The sequence below is a fragment of the Enhydra lutris genome, unplaced genomic scaffold (genome assembly GCF_002288905.1).
Source record: "Enhydra lutris kenyoni isolate GAN:26980312 unplaced genomic scaffold, ASM228890v2 scaffoldscaffold17, whole genome shotgun sequence".
Classification (NCBI taxonomy): domain Eukaryota; kingdom Metazoa; phylum Chordata; class Mammalia; order Carnivora; family Mustelidae; genus Enhydra; species Enhydra lutris.
Window position 1 is genome coordinate 9,649,551 of NW_019154101.1, and position 17,023 is coordinate 9,666,573.

Here is a 17,023-nt window from a genome sequence, read left to right on the forward strand (position 1 = left end):
CCACCACCCTCTCCCTATCCCCCACCCCCGGCAACCCTCAGTTTGTTTTGTGAGATTAAGAGTCTCTCATGGTTTGTCTCCCTCCCAATCCCTTCTTGTTTCATTTATTCTTTTCCTAATCCCCAACCCCCCCACGTTGCCTCTCCACTTCCTCATATCTCCTCTGCCCATTTTTTATTGCATTGTTTGTTCTTTTTTATTGAGTTGAACAAATTCTTACCTATTTTGAACATTAATTCCTTATCTAACATATCGTTTGCAAGTATTTCCTCCCATTCAAGGTTGCCTTTCCATTTTGTTGATTATTTCTTTTGCTGTGCAGAAGCTTTTTAATTTGATGTAGTCACACTTATTTTTGCTTCTGTTGCTTGTATGTTTGGTGTCATATCCAAAAAATCATTCCAAAAACCAAAGTCACAGAGATATCACCCTGTTTTTTCTTCCAAGAGTTTTATTGTTTTAGGTCTTACATTTAAATTTTTAATCCATCCCACGTTAATTTTTGTAAGCAATGTAAGATAGGGATCTAATTTCATTCTTATGCACGTGATTATCCAGTTTTCCCAATACCATTAATTGAAGAGACTATTCTTCCCTCACTGAGTATTCTTGGCTCCTGTCAAATTTTTTTAGCCGTATATGAAAGGATTTATTTCTAGGCTCTTGTTTCTGTCCAGTTGGTCTAGGTGTCCATTTTTATGCCAGTACCATACTGTTTTGGTTACTACAGTTTTGCAGTATAGCTTGAAATCAGGAAGTGCAATGTCTCTAGGTTTGTTCTCCTTTCTCAAGATTGTTTTTGTTTGTGGGGGTCTTTTGTGGTTCCATACACATTTTAGGACTTTGTTCCTTTATTGAAAAAAATGCCATTGGAATTTTGATAGGGGTTGTCTTGAATTTATAGATGGCTTTGTGTAGTATGGAAATTGTAAAAATATTCATTCTTCCAATCCATGAACATGGGATACCTTTCCATTTATTTTTGTCTTCTTCATTTTCTTTCATCAAAGTGTTATGGCTTTCAGGGTATAGCTCTTTCATTTCCTTGAATAAATTTATTACTGAGTATTTTATTTTATTGATGATATTGTAATGAGATTGTTTTCCTTAATTCTTTTCAGATGTTTTGGGGTTTTTTAAATACTCTTTTAAATAATTTATTTATTTTTCAGAGAATGAGAGAGAGAGAGAGCAGAAGCAGGGGGAGCAGCAGTCAGAGAGAGAAGTGGGACTTGATCCCAGAACCCTGGGATCATGACCTGAGCAGGAGGCAGACATTTAACCAACTGGGCCACATGGGGAATTCCATGTGTTGTTACAACACAACAATTTGTTGTTGTAACAACAACAATTTGTTGTTAATGCATAGAAATACAGCTAATTTCTGTATGTAATTTTGTATCCTGCAACTTTACTGAATTTGTTTATTAGTTTTAAAAGTTTCTGGTGGATTTTTCAGGGTTTTCCATATACAGTATCGTATCATCTACAAACAGAAATAATTTTACTTCTTCCTTTCCAATTTGAATGCCTTTTATTTCTTTTTTATTTTTGACTGCTCTAGCTATGACCTCCAGTACTATGTTGAATAAAATTGGCAAGAGAGGGCACTCTTGTCTTGTTCCTGATCTTAGAGAAAAAGCTTTCAGTTTTACTGTTGAGTATGATGTTAGCTGTGGGCTTCTCATATAGGGCTTTTATTAAGTTGAAGTACATTCCTTCTGTACTCAAGTTTTTGAGAGTTTTTGTTATGAGTGGTTGTTACATTTTGTCAATTGCTTTTTCTGCATCGATTGAAATGATCATATGATTTTTTTCTTTTATTCTATTAACCCTTCATGTCATATGTGTTTATTTGCATATGTTGACCCATCTTTGCATCCCAGGAATAATTCAAATTTGGTCAGGTGTATGATCCTTTTAATGTGCTGTTGAATTTGGTTTGCTTGTATTTGTTGAAAATTTTTGCATCTATATTCATCAAAGATGTTGACCTATAATAGATTTTCTTTTCTTGAAGTGCTTTGATATCAGGGTAATACTGGTTGGGTACTCTCTCTTGCTCAATCCTGGATCATTCACCCTAGGGGAAGGAAGTTACCCTACTGAAAGTCTCATGCGCTGTGTAACTGGAGCCTTCCAACAATCACATGAGTGAGCTTAGAAGTGGACTCTCTAGCTGTCAGCCTCCACTACACTGAGACCAGATTGCTAGCTAACAATTTTGTCCACAACTTCATTACAGACCATGAAGCAGAGGCACTCAAGCTATGCTATGCCCGGATTCTTGACCTACAGGAACTGTGACGTAGTAAATGCTTATTTCTTTAAGTCAGTCAATTCTGGGGTAATTTGTTATGCTTCAATACAGTAATTAATTAGTTTAACTCACAAATGAGATTATATGTATGATAATATCAAATATTTAAATGTAGGTTTAAATGAGTTTTTAATTCATCATATTTATATAATAGGAAAGTATATCTTTGAAATAACTTGTCTGCAGTATGCATTTCCCAGTACACATATATTAAAAAGTTACGTTAAAATGAGTTATTTTTCAAACTACACTTTAACTTGTCTGCAGTATGCATTTCCCAGTACACATTATAAAGTTACTTTAAAATGAGTTATTGTTCAAACTACACTTTAAAAAGCATACTTACGAGGTCATAGTTATAGAGAGGCTGACATACTTTTTCTAGAGTGTACAAGTATCTGACATTATCTTTTGATTCATTTGCTGTATCTGTTATTCTTGCATCCAAATCACGCCAATTCTAAGAAAAAATGTATAAGAATATCATGAAATATCCAAATATATCACTGTACTTAATTTTAATCAAGAAATTCAAGCTATCTTCCCTAAAGTAGTTGATACTAAAATGTGAATGATGTATTTTTTCTTATATTATTTAAGACTTAAGGTTATTATGGGGCACCTGGGTGGCTCAGTGGGTTAAAGCCTCTGCCTTTGGCTCAGGTCATGATCCCAGGGTCCTGGGATGAAGCTCCACATGGGGCTCTCTGCTCAGCAGGGAGCCTGCTTCCATCTCTCACTCTCTGCCTGCCTCTCTGCCTACTTGTGATCTCTATCAAATAAATAAATAAAATCTTTAAAAATAAATAAATAAAAATAAAAACCTTTAAAGAAAAGACTTAAGGTTATTATAAATACCCTAAATGACTTAGTAGAACTGAAGGCTCATTCTGTTTGAAATTAACATCCTGTTTGTAGGCTTAAACTGGCCTTGCTTCTATCTGGAGTGATTTTTCTAGGTTACTTATTTGTGACATTACATTACTTTGGGTCTTTGAGAATAGGATATACATACAGATGGAAAGATATAGATACATAGATACAGATGTAGATAAATAAAGATTTTTTTAAGGAAGAATATAGCAAAAGAAAATGACCCAGAAAGAATCAAACCAAACTGTGGAATGGTGGACAGGAGATGTATACTGACCACATTATTTTTGTTTTTTACTTTCTATATAATTCTTTACCTCCCTGAGCCTCTATTGATTCGTGGTTTTAAAAACAAATTAAAAATAAATGGCAATCACCCTACAGGAGTATTGTCAAAATTGGTGTGAAAATATTGAGAACTAAATATTTCTATACTTCTTTTTTTACTTTGGGAAATAATTGTAGAATATAAGAAAGCCTTATTCAAAATTTAACACTTGTAAGTATATGGTTCCAGTACATGATGTGAAGAAGCAGTTCAAGAAGGGTAATTTTCCAGTTGGTTGTTCGGAAACATAACAAATTTTAAAATAAAAGACATTTTACCTTCAACAGTTTGGAGTGTGCAACATTAAGCACATTTATAACAGCCTTACATGTTGTCCCTTTAATCTGTTCAATGATGTAGTTGAATTTGGCTGACATGCGCTTCCAGTGTTCCAGTTCGGTGAGTGGACCTGAGTCATCAGCTTCTTTTCTCATTTGCTCACTCTCAATAAGTACCTGCAATCAAAAGAATTCACAGATTATAGAAATGTTACTTTCTCCTTTGGTAAATCCTTATTATTTGCATCTTTTCAAAGAGAGCTTATAAAAAAACAACTTTCAGCACTGAATAATAATATTAAAAACTCTTAACTGAGAACAAAAGGTAATTTCCTTCTTTTTCTCTTTTTTTTAAGATTTTATTTATTTGACAGAGAGAGAGAGTGAGGGATAGAATACAAGCAGGGGGAGTGGGAGAGGGAGAAGCAGACTTCCCACTGAACAGGGAGCCTGATGCAGGCTTTATCCCAGGACCCTGGCGTCATGACCTTATCTGAAGGCAGACACTTAATCATTGAACCATCCAGGTGCCCAAAAGGGAATTTAACATGACAAATAGTATCTACCAAAAATCTACAGCAAACTCATACTTAAAGATGAAATTTTATAAAATATCACTTTAAAACCAAGCAAGACAAGTTTGCCACTAATACCGCCCACTTCTATTCAACCTGTTAATGAAGGTCTCCAAACAAGATAAGCAGAGTTAACAAAAGGCATAAGAATTGGAAATGAAAAAACGAAAATGACATAATCAAAGATGATATGGTTGGTTACATTTTTAAAATTCAAAAATATCTAAAGATAAACTTTCACACTTAGTAAAAGTGAATAATTCAGTAAGATTACTGCATGTATACATGTATACATAAATATCAGTAGCATTTCTCTACAAGCCATCTAGCAATCCAAAAATGTAACTTCTAAAAAAAGAGCATTGGTTATAATAAATAACAACAATGATAAGATATCTAGAGATTAGCAAAGAATGTGCAATATGAATAAAATTAGAAAACGTACTTTCAACATACAAAAGAAAGCCCAAATAAGTAGAGAGATACCATGTTCATGGATGAAAAAATTCAACCATATAAAGATGACAATTTTCTTTAAATTAATGTATATATTCAACAAAATACAATCAAAATCTCAATAGCGTTTTTTGTGATACTTGACAAACTAGTCTTAAAATTAATTTGGAAAAACAATTAACCAGAAATAATCAATGTAATTTTGAAGAAAAATACAGAAAGTGACTTGCCATGCCAAATATTGAGTTAGTAAAAAACTACAGAAATGAAAGCAATATTATATGAGTGTAAAACCCAAATAAGTACACCAGTGGGACAGACAGTGGATTTTGAAATTTGATATATTACAGAAGTGTTATTAAAAATGTGTTAGGAAGGGTGCCTGGGTGGCTCAGCTGGTTAAGCAACTGCCTTCAGCTCAGGTCATGGTCCTGGAGTCCAAGGATCGAGTCCCACATCAGTCTCCCAATTCATGGGAAGTCTGCTTCTCCCTCTGACCTTCTCTCCTCTCATGCTCTCTCTCACTTTCTCTCTCTCTCAATTAAATAAATAAAATCTTTTTTAAAATGTTTTAGGAAAAAATGGACTAAAACTATGGAAAGAGCCCAGATGCCCATTGACAGATGAATGGATAAAGAAGATATGATATATACATATACATATACATATACATATACATATACATATACATACACAATGAAATACTATGAAGCCAATCAAAAAAAAAAGAAATCTTGCCACTTGCAACAACATAGAAGGAACTCAAGGGTATTATGCTAAACAAAATAAGTCAATCAGAGAGAAACAATTAACATATGATTTCACTCATATGTGGAGGCTCTTCTTTTTTTATTTTTTATTAACATATAGTGTATTATTTGTTTCAGGGGTACAGGTTTGTGAATCATCAGTCTTACACAATTCACAGTGCTCACAATAGCACATACCCTCCCCAATGTCCATCACCAGCCACCCCATCCCTTCCACCCCCCTCCTCTCCAGCAACCCTCAGTTTGTTTCCTGAGATTAAGAGTCTCTTATGGTTTGTCTCCCTCTCTGGTTTCCTCTTGTTTCATTTTTCCCTCCCTTCCCCTATGATCCTCTGTCTTGTTTCTCAAATTCCTCATATTAGTGAGTGCATATGATAATTATCTTTCTCTGATTGACTTATTTCGCTTAATATAATACCCTTGAGTTCCATCTGTGTCATTGCAAATGGCAAGATTTTGGGGGTTTTGATGGCTGCATAATATTCCATTGTGTATATATACTACATCTTCTTTATCCATTCATCTGTTGATGGACATCTAGGCTCTTTCCATAGTTTGGCTATAGTGGACATTGCTGCTATAAACATTGGGGTGCACGTGCCCCTTTGGATCACTACATTTGTATCTTTAGGGTAAATACCCAGTAGTGCAATTGCTGGAAGAGACTCTTTTTTTAAAAAAAGATTTATTCATTTGACAGAAAGAGAGAGAGGCAGAGACAGTGGGAGAAGCAGGCTCCCCACTGAACAAGGAGCCTGATGTGGGGCTCAATCCCAGAACCCTGAGATCACAACCTGAGCTGAAGGCAGACACATAACTGATTGAGCCACCTAAGCACCCCAAGAGACTCTTAATCACAGGAAACAAATTGAAGGTAGCTGGAGGGGAGGGGGAATAAGGATGGGATAACCGAGTGATGGACAATAAGGAGAGCAAATGATATGATGACCATTGGGTACTATATAAGACTGATTAATCACTGAACTCTACCTCTGAAACTAATAGTACACTAAATGTTAATTAATTTAATTTAAATAAATAAATAAATTTTTAAAACGGAAACAATAGGCTGTTAATTAAACAGCTCAGTTTTGGGACAACTGGCTAACTATATGGAAAAAAAAAACAAAATTAATTTGTTGCCTTACATACACACACACATACACACACACAAATAATTCCAGATATATTAAAAACCTAAACGTTATAAACAGCATGGCAAAGCTTTTAAAGAAAATATACAAGATGAGGGTAAAATTATAAAGTAAAAGCATGCAACTGAATACCATAATTGTCAGGGAAACGGTTACCACTAGGGGGAAGAAAAGGGAGTTGAAACTGGGAAGAGGGCTGCATGGGGATTTTAAGGAGTTGGTAATGCTGCTTCTTAACTTTTGCAAAAAGTTACATGAATGCTCACTTTACAATAATTCATTTCTTTTATTGTATTCATTTCTGTAGGTTTCACTATTTAAAATAAATAAATAAGAGAATATCTTCATAATACTAAACAAAGGTTTCTTTTTTTTTTTTAAGATTTTATTTATTTGACAGAGAGAGAGAGAGAGAGATCACAAGTAGGCAGAGAGGCAGGCAGAGAGAGAGAGGGGAGGAATCAGGCTCCCTGCAGAGCAGAGAGCCTGACGCGGGGCTCGATCCCAGGACCCTGGGATCATGATCTGAGCCAAAGGCAGAGGCTTTAACCCACTGAGCCACCAAGGCGCCCCTAAACAAAGGTTACTTAAGTAAAATACAAAAAAGCACAAAGTTCCTAGACACTGGAGGTAACTAAGTTGAAGCTAAATTACAATGTGTAACTAATAAATGTACATTAAAATGTAAAACTTTCACATAACTAAAGACACCATACCAAATGTAGGACACATTGTGGACCAACAAAGGATTAACATCTGGAAAATATTATTTAAACTCCAACATTTCATCAAGCAATCTGAACTAAAGGAACTCAACAAAGGATGTGAACAAGGAACTCAACAAAGAGGAAACCTATATAGTCATTTAATGTGCTCAACCCTCAACAGAAGTCAGAGGAATGCAAAATAAGATATCCTTTCACACCCAACATCCTGGCAAAGATTAAAAGTCTAACAATCGCAAGTGTAACAAAAGATCTGAAGAAACAGGAACTCTCATATGCTATGTAAAAATAAGTTAATATAACCACTACTTGAAGGGCTTTGTAATATCCAGTAAAGATTTATATACTACTTCTCTCAGCAATTCCACTGAGAAATTCTGGAATATGTGCAAAGGAGATCTGAACAGAAGTATTCATTGAGGGACGCCTGGATGGCTCAGTTGGTTAAGCGGCTGCCTTCTGCTCAGGTCATGATCCCAGCGTCCTGGGATCGAGTCCCGCATCAGGCTCCTTGCTCAGCGGGAACCTGCTTCTCCCTCTGCCTCTGCTGCCACTCTGCCTGCCTGTGCTCACTCGCTCTCTCTCTCTCTGGCAAATAAATAAATAAATCTTAAAAAAAAAAGTATTCATTGAATATGTATTATTATTGTTTGTAATAGCAAAAAATGAAGAAGAAGAAGGAAAAGATAGAAACAACTGTCCTTCTGAGGGAATGGATGAATAAACCTCTTTACCTCCTTAAACAGAGGATATTAGACATGATTTAAATGTGTCATTAATGTGTGAAAATTTATATAGCAAACTGACTTCTTTATAGAGGAATATCAGGCAGTAATTAAGTGAACAATTTAATTTACTTGAACCAACATAGATTAAAGAGAATACTAAATGAGAAAAAAATAAACTATAAAGGGCGCCTGGGTGGCTCAGTGGGTTAAAACCTCTGCCTTCGGCTCAGGTCATGGTCCCAGGGTCCTGGGATTGAGCCCCACATCGGGCTCTCTGCTCGACGGGGAGCCTGCTTCCTCCTCTCTCTCTGTCTCCTCTGCCTACTTGTAATCTCTGTCTGTCAAATAAATAAATTAAAATATTTTTTTAAAAACTGTAAAATTATATTTAATGGTGTTATACCATTTGTGTAAAGATTTTAATCACAAATATATATTCTGTATTTATATATATATATACATAATTTATTTTTATATATAATTTAAAGCTTGTAAGTATGCAAACACAATAAAAGTGTGAAACTTTCAGGGGAATGAAAGAAGACAAAAACATCAGGACAGTGGTAATACAGAAGGAAGGAAAAGGGATGGGTTGGAGGCTTTTGTGAAAATAAAACAGATCAGAAGCAAATGTGGCAATCAGTATCTGTTTAATTTCAAGAGTCTTTGTTTCAGGAGTCATTGTTATGTTATTTTCTGTACCTTTTATGTTTATTATGTTACTTTATTTATTTATTTATTTATTTTTAAGTAGCTTCCACCCCCAACATGGAACCCAAAACGGGGCTTGAATTCACAACCCTGAGATCAAGATCTGAACTTAGATCAAGAGTTGAACCCTTAACCGACAGAGTCACCCAGGAGTCCCATAACTCGACATAATTTAAATTGTGATGTAACGTTTTAAGAATACAAAGAGGTAAAATACATAGCTGATTTTTCAGACCTATGAAGGTGCTTTCTTTAATTCATGAAATAATTATTTGCTTTTAATTTTAACCATGGTATATGGAACTCTTTCCTGATATTATCACAATCTTCCCCATCTCCTTAAATAGAGGATACTAAAGATAAGTTTCAAGTTTTCTTAAATGGCTGAAAGTCTATATAGCTTGAATCACTGAATTAAAGAATGAAAATGGACTTTAAAAATTAACTAAATCAGGAGTGCCTGAGTGGCTCAATGGGTTAAAGCCTCTGCCTTCAGCTCAGGTCATGATCCCAGGGTCCTGGGAGCAAGCCCTGCATCTGGCTCCCCTGCTCAGTGGGAAATCTACTTTTCCCTCTCCCACTCCCCCTGCTTGTTTTCCCTCTCTCACTGTGTCTCTCTCTGTCAAATAAATAAATTAAAAAACTTTAAAAAAGAATTAACTAAATCAAACAACTCTTTTGATGTTTAATTCTTGTTATAACATTATTTATAGATAATTATCAGCCTCAATGTGGATACTTTCAGGAATGCAGCACATTCTATTTTTTTTTTAAGATTTTATTTATTTATTTGACAGAGACAGATCACAAGTAAGCAGAGAGGCAGGCACAGAGAGAGAGGAGGAAGCAGGCTCCCCACTGAGCAGAGAACCCGACGCGGGGCTCGATCCCAGGACCCTGAGATCACGACCTGAGCTGAAGGCAGAGGCCTTAACCCACTGAGCCACCCAGGTGCCCCACATTCTAATTTTTTTGTGTGGAGAGGATTCTTTGAGAAAGTTACCCTGATTTCTAAATTAAAAATCTCTCTCCTTATAGCCATCACATTCTGGTCTTACTTCTGCCATTTAGGGCCATACATTGAGACTTTCAATGACATGAAATCCCGTCAAATATTTGAAGTTATCATGATACTCCCAACTCTGTTTTTCCCCCTAGGTCAAATATCTCCATATATTTTCCTTGAATGATGTTGTTTATATCCTTGGCCTATTTTTTTTCTATATTGCTCATTTCTTAATGATTTATAGAGGTTCTTTATATATTATGGATACTAACTCTTTGTTATATATGCTGATAATATTTTCCCCCAGAATATCATTTATTTCTTAGTTTTTCCCATGATAATTTTTGCCATATGGAAGTTCTTAAATTTTTTCATATAGTCAAGTATGTCAGTTTTTTTCCTTTGTGGTTTCTGGGTTTTGCATCTTAAGAACATATTAATATAATCCTGTGTTGTCCTCTGGTTCCTTTACAGGTTTTGTTTTATTTTTCACCTTACTTATTTAAGGTTACATTCGTTCACTCAAAGGATCTTTGAAATTCATCCATGTTGTTGCATGTATCTGTTTTTTAAGTTTAAGCTTTCATACGTATGTCTATAATCCATCTTGATTAATTTTTGTGTATGACAAGAGGTCAAGAACAAGGATTAGGTTTATTTTATTTGTTTGTTTGTTTGTTTTATTGACCAAGATTTATTTTAGATGTCACAGTTCAGATTTTTATTTCAGATTAAAGATCTTTTCCATTTCCTGCATTGATTCTGCTTAATTGGAGCTATCTGTTGCAATTGCCCAACTTGGTTTTCTTATTTCAAGTTGCTAAATCTCAAGTTATTTTCTTTTGCTTGCTCATTTCTATGAAAGAAAATCTGTATTGATTGATCATAATAGTTGGAGAGGATCTCCTCAGCCATTGTGTAGGTCAGACCCTAATTCCCACAATGGGTTACAATTCCCCCTTCCTCCAGTGATATAGTAGGTGAGTACAGAAATCCTGTGGTGTCCAATTACCCACTTCAATTTCCTAGTGACACTTGGAAGAAATTCTGTGGCCAGCACGCCATACCCCAGTTGGAGTTTCCAAAGTCCTCCAATGTTTCCATTCCAACTGTACCTCCTTCTTTCTAACATAGCTCTAAGAGAGGTAAAATTGAAAATGCTCTAACTCAGGCTTGGTCAAGATTTTTTATCTTAGTCTTCACTTAACTGAAGATTTTCTTCTTTACTTCCACTGTCCTGTGTTCATGAATAAGATCTGTGAGTTGGTTCATAGTGTCCTCTTTCAGTTTAGAGCAATTACATAGTAGCTGATTTGGGGTTGTATGTATAGTGTAGGTTTGTACCTCTCAGAATGTTGACATATGCCCCATTCCTATTGTTGCTTTTCCTACTGCCAGAGAAAAATTTATTTGACCAGGGGGTTGCAGTACTGACATGAATGAGCCTAGTTTGAACCTCTTGGTCAACAGAGATAATTCCACTGATCAAGAGCTATTTATTTAGCGTCTAGCACTGTGATTACAGTCACTTCCTTGTATCTTCTTTCTTCTGCTTATGAAGAGTATAAGCAATATACAAACTATTGGAAATGAACACCAACTATTCCTAATTACTCATTTCTCCACTCTCAACCCATATTGTTATGGTTCCCTCCTTAAAAGTGAAAAATATTTAAAATTGATTTTCAGGAACACCTTGGTGGCTCAGTCGTTAAGCGTCCACCTTCAGCTCAGGTCATGATCTCGGGTCCTGGGATCAAGCCCTGCATCTGGCTCCCTGCTCAGTGGAAAGTCTGCTTTTCCCTCTCCCACTCCCCCTGCTTGTCTTCCCTCTCTCACTGTGTCTCTCTCTGGCAAATAAATAAATAAAATCTTTTAAAAAGAATAAAATAAAATAAAATTGATAGAGAACAATGATTTTGCACTAGAGTCAAGAATAGGCTAAGTTTCATAACAGAAGCTGCAGGACTCCTCTTCCCTTTACTTTTAGGGACAAAAATGCAATGGCTAGGACACAGATGAGGACTACAACTCATATCTGGTGTAATTACTTGAGTTAGCTCACCTGTTCAATCTGTTTATACCATGTCATTAGCACCTCCTCTAGCTGACGAACAGTTTCTGAATTGCTAGCTGCAGCTGTCACTTCTTCAAATGTGTACAGTTTGGAAAAATCGATATTGTCTACCTTCTTTAACATAACTGTTCCCTCGATACTTACTCTAGCACCTAAGAGGGAAGAAACAATATTGAGAAGAGGTTTTTAATGTCAATGTGTGGTTTCCAGCTATAATTACTCAAATGTTAAAGATCGAATACCTTATGAAAATATAATACAAATTGATCATTAGATTGTGATGAGATAATTTTTAATAATATTATTTTAATAACATAAAATAATAAAATTATACATTTTTAAAAGAGCTAATAGTGAAGCAGTATTTTAAAATGTGGTGAAATTTTTCATTAATAATATAAGAATAGAATCCTCCCACTACAATGGAAGAAAAAAAACATATCGTACTCCTGCAAAGATCCCTGGAAATGAGAGGATCTAGGGATCTGATTTCTTATCTCTAGGTCTCATAATTACTTTGATTAACAATTTCTTTTAAGATGGAATGTTTTTCCTCTAATGATTACCTTTAATAACATATCTTACAGGAGTGCGTGGGTGGCTCAGTTGGTTAACTACCTGCTTTTGGCTCAGGTCATAATCCCAGAGTCCTGAGATTGAGGCCCATATCCAGCTGCTTGCTCAGCAGGGAGTCTACTTCTTCCCTTGCCCCTCCCCCTGCTCATGAGCCTGCATGTGCTCTCTCCCTCTCAAATAAATAAATAAAATCTTTTAAAAATAACATATCTTATAGTTAATTTGCTTATTTTTAGCAATTTACTAAGCACTAAATTTTATACTTACCGTCTAAAAATGAAAGGTATCTGCTGATGGTTTCAGTGAAAATGTGTTTTTCAGATTCTCCTTGCTTGGACTGGTTTAGAGCACCCCAATTATTTGTTGCAAGAATAGCTGGTAGAAATACACTTGACAGCATATTCTTAATCCCATTTAGGATTCCTTTTGATGCATCCAGTACAGTAAATAGCACTTCCTGAAAGGGTAGTGTTCAAAAGTGATTTTGTATGCTAATCCCATTAAAGAACTGAAAATCATAACCTATTTCACACTACAATATGCATAGATAATACTTTTATGTACTAATAGGAAAACATAAGTGGTCATGAAAATGAGAGTTCTAAAATCCACAAGTTTATATTCTGCCCCCATTCTAACCATTCACATATAGATTGATCAAGGCCACACTTTCCTCAGTGCTTTAGTTTCTACCTAGGGAAGGAGACATGGCCTGGAGCCTATACGATGTGAAGGAAATGAAGCTGAGCTTTCTGCAGAAATTGCTTAGTAGAAATGGGACTAGAAAAACTCCAGCAGGATAGGGAAAGAGCAATGATACTAGCCCAGCATTTTAAGTGGAAAAAATGATCAGCTCAAGAAATCAAAAGCACAGAAATCAGAAATCCAGCATCTATGAGTATGACATCTAAATTCATACAATTTAAGTGACATGGAAATCCCAAGCCAAGAAATTAAGATTAAAGAAACTTGCCCAGGACCTGACGGATTCCCTGAGGAATTCTATAAAACATTCAAAGAAGAACTAATACCTATTCTCCTGAAGCTGTTTCAAAAAACAGAAACAGAAGGAAAACTTCCAGACTCTTTCTATGAAGCCAGCATTACCTGATCCCCAAGCCAGGCAAAGACCCCATCAAAAAGAAGAATTTCAGACCAATATCCCTGATGAATATGGATGCCAAGATTCTCAACAAGATCCTAGCTAAGAGGATCCAATAGTATATTAAAAAGATTATCCACCACGACCAGGTGGGATTTATCCCTGGGATGCAAGGGTGGTTCAACATTTGCAAGTCAATCAATGTGATAGAACAAATCAATAAGAGAAGAGAGAAGAACCACATGGTCCACTCAATTGAAGCAAAAAAAGCATTTGACAAAATACAGCATCCGTTTCTGATTAAAACTCTTCAAAGTATAGAGATAGAGGGAACATTGCTCAACTTCATAAAATCTATTTATGAAAAACCCACGGCAAATATCATTCTCAATGGGGAAAGGCTGACAGCCTTCCCTTTGAGTTCAGGAACACGACACGGATGCCCACTCCCACCACTGTTATTCAACATAGTACTAGAAGTCCTAGCAACAGCAATAGACAACAAAAGAAATAAAAGGTATTCAAATTGGCAAGAAATAAGTCAAACTCTCTCTCTTCACAGATGACATGATACTTTACATGGAAAACCCAAAAGACTCCACCCCCAAACTACTAGAACTCATACAGCAATTCAGTAATGTAACAGGATATAAAATCAGTGTACAGAAATCAGTTGCTTTCTTACACATTAACAATGAAAATATAGAAAGGGAAATTAGAGAATCGATTCCATTTACTATAGCACCAAGAACCATAAGATACCTTGGAATAAACCTAACCAAAGAGGTAAAGGATCTGTACTCAAGGAACTACAGAACATTAATGAAAGAAATTGAAAAAGACACAGAAAGATGGAAAAGCATTCCATGCTCATGGATTGGAAGAATAAACATTGTTAAAATGTCTATACTGCTCAGAGCAATCTACACTTTCAATGCCATCCCAATCAAAATTCCACTGGCATTTTTCAAAGTGCTGGAACAAACAATTATAAAATTTGAATGGAAACAAAAAAGATTCCAAATTGCTAAGGAAATGTTGAAAAAGAAAAACAAAGCTGGGGCATCACGTTGCCTGATTTCAAGCTTTACTACAAAGCTGTGGTCACCAAGACAGCATGATACTGGAACAAAAACAGACACATAGACAGTGGGACAGAGTGGAGAGTCCAGATATGAACCCCCAATTCTGTGGTCAAATAATCTTAAATAAAGCAGGGAAAAATATATGGTGGAAAAAAGACAGTCTCTTCAATAAATCGTGCTGGGAAAATTGGACAGCTATGTGTAGAAGAATGAAACTCAACCATTCTCTTACACCATACACAAAGATAAACTTGAAATGGATAAAAGACCTCAACATGAGGTAGGAATCTATCAAAATCCTGGAGGAGAACATAGGCAGTAATCTAGGAGAGCATAGGCAGTAATCTCTTGGACATCAGCCACAGTAATTTATTTCAAGACATGTCTCCAAAGGCAAAGGAAACAAAAGAGAAAATGAACTTTTGGGGCTTTATCAAGATAAAAGGAAAGGAAGCAGTCAACAAAACAAAGAGGCAACCCACAGAATGGGAAAAGATATTCACAAGTGACACTACAGACAGATGACGGATATCCAATATCTATAAAGAACTCCTCAAACTCAACACCCATAAAACAGATAATCACATCAAAAATGGGTAGAAGACATGAACAGACACTTCTCCAAAGAAGACACACAAATAGCTATCAGACACATGAAAAAATGTTCACCATCACTAGCCATCAGGGAAATTCAAATCAAAACAACATGGAAACAACCTGAGGGTCTTGAAGGGGTGGTGGGTGGGAGGTTGGGGGAACAAGGTGGTGGGTATTAGGGAGGGCACGTATTGCATGGAGCACCGGGTGTGGTACAAAAACAATGAATACTGTTACGCTGAAAAGAAAATTAAAAACAAAAAAAAACAAAAAAAAACAAAAAAAAAACATTGAGAGGGTGCCTGGATGGCACAGTTGGTTAAGCAACTGCCTTCAGCTTAGGTCATGATCCCAGAGTCCCGGGATCAAGCCCCATACCAGGCTCCCAGCTCTGTAGGGAGTCTGCTTCTCTCTCTGACCTTCTCCCATCTCATGTTCTCTCTTTCTCTCTCTCCCAAATAAATAAATAAAATCTTTGGGGAAAAAAAAAAAAAACACATTGCAATACCACCTTACACCAGTTAGAATGTCCAAAATTAACAAGACAAGAAAAAACAAGTGTTGGAGAGGATGTGGAGAAAGGGGAACCCTCTTACACTGTTGGTGAGAATGCAAGTTGGTGCGGCCACTTTGGAAACAGTGTGGAGATTCCTTAAAAAATTAAAAATAGAGCTACCTTATGACCCTGCAATTGCACTACTGGGTATTTACCCCAAAGATTCAGATTGCAGTGAAAAGAAGGGCTGTATGTACCCCAATGTTCATAGCAGCAATGGCCACAATCGCCAAACTGTGGAAAGAGCCAAGATGCCCTTCAGCAGACGAATGGATAAAGAAGATATGGTTCATATATACAATGGAATATTACACCTCCATCAGAAAGGATGAATACCCAACTTTTGTATCAACATGGACGGGACTGGAAGAGATTATGCTGAGTGAAATAAGTCAAGCAGAGAGAGTCAATTATATAGTTTCACTTACTTGTGGACCATAAGGAATAACATGGAGGACATTAGGAGAAGGAAGGGAAAAGTGAATTGGGGGAAATCAGAGTGGGAGACAAACCATGAGAGACTGTGGATTCTGAGAAAGAGGGGATGGGGGTGGGGGTATGGGTGAGCCTGGTGGTGGGTATTAAGGAGGGCATATATTGCAGGAGTAATAGGTGTGGTGCATAAACAAGAATCTTGGAACACTGAAAAAATTAAATTAAATTGAATTTTTTTTAAAAATTGCCCAAAGTAGGGGCGCCTGGGTGGCTCAGTGGGTTAAAGCCTCTGCCTTCGGCTCAGGTCATGATCTCAGGGTCCTGGGATCGAGCCCCGCATCGGGCTCTCTGCTCAGCAGGGAGCCTGCTTCCCTTCCTCTCTCTCTGCCTGCCTCTCTGCCTACTTGTGATCTCTGTCTGTCAAATAAATAAAATCTTTTAAAAATAAATAAATAAATAAATAAATAAATAAATAAATAAATAAATAAAAATTGCCCAAAGCCACGAAAAATTTCTTTTAACTGTGAGTGCATTTAACTCACAGAAGAATACAACAGCTACTAGTCCAGTTTGATGCTATTGATTTGATTTGTGCTAAGGTGTCCCAGTCTTTCTCACGATTGCATCTGCACCATTAGGAAAATGTCAGCACAGTAAAAAGGACAAATTTC

At 36.2% G+C, this 17,023-nt stretch overlaps 1 protein-coding gene across 1 annotated transcript in view; it reads right to left on the reverse strand.

The window, feature by feature from the left end:
* LOC111147554 (dynein axonemal heavy chain 8) overlaps positions 1-17,023 on the reverse strand; it is a 333,965-nt gene that overhangs the window by 294,686 nt on the left and 22,256 nt on the right. The window contains exons 5-8 of the mRNA XM_022503648.1: positions 12,845-13,034; positions 11,990-12,153; positions 3,800-3,976; positions 2,667-2,780 (exon numbers count right to left, since the gene is read on the reverse strand). Coding sequence (XP_022359356.1) covers positions 2,667-2,780; positions 3,800-3,976; positions 11,990-12,153; positions 12,845-13,034 — 645 coding nt within the window. The remainder of the gene's footprint in view (positions 1-2,666; positions 2,781-3,799; positions 3,977-11,989; positions 12,154-12,844; positions 13,035-17,023) is intronic.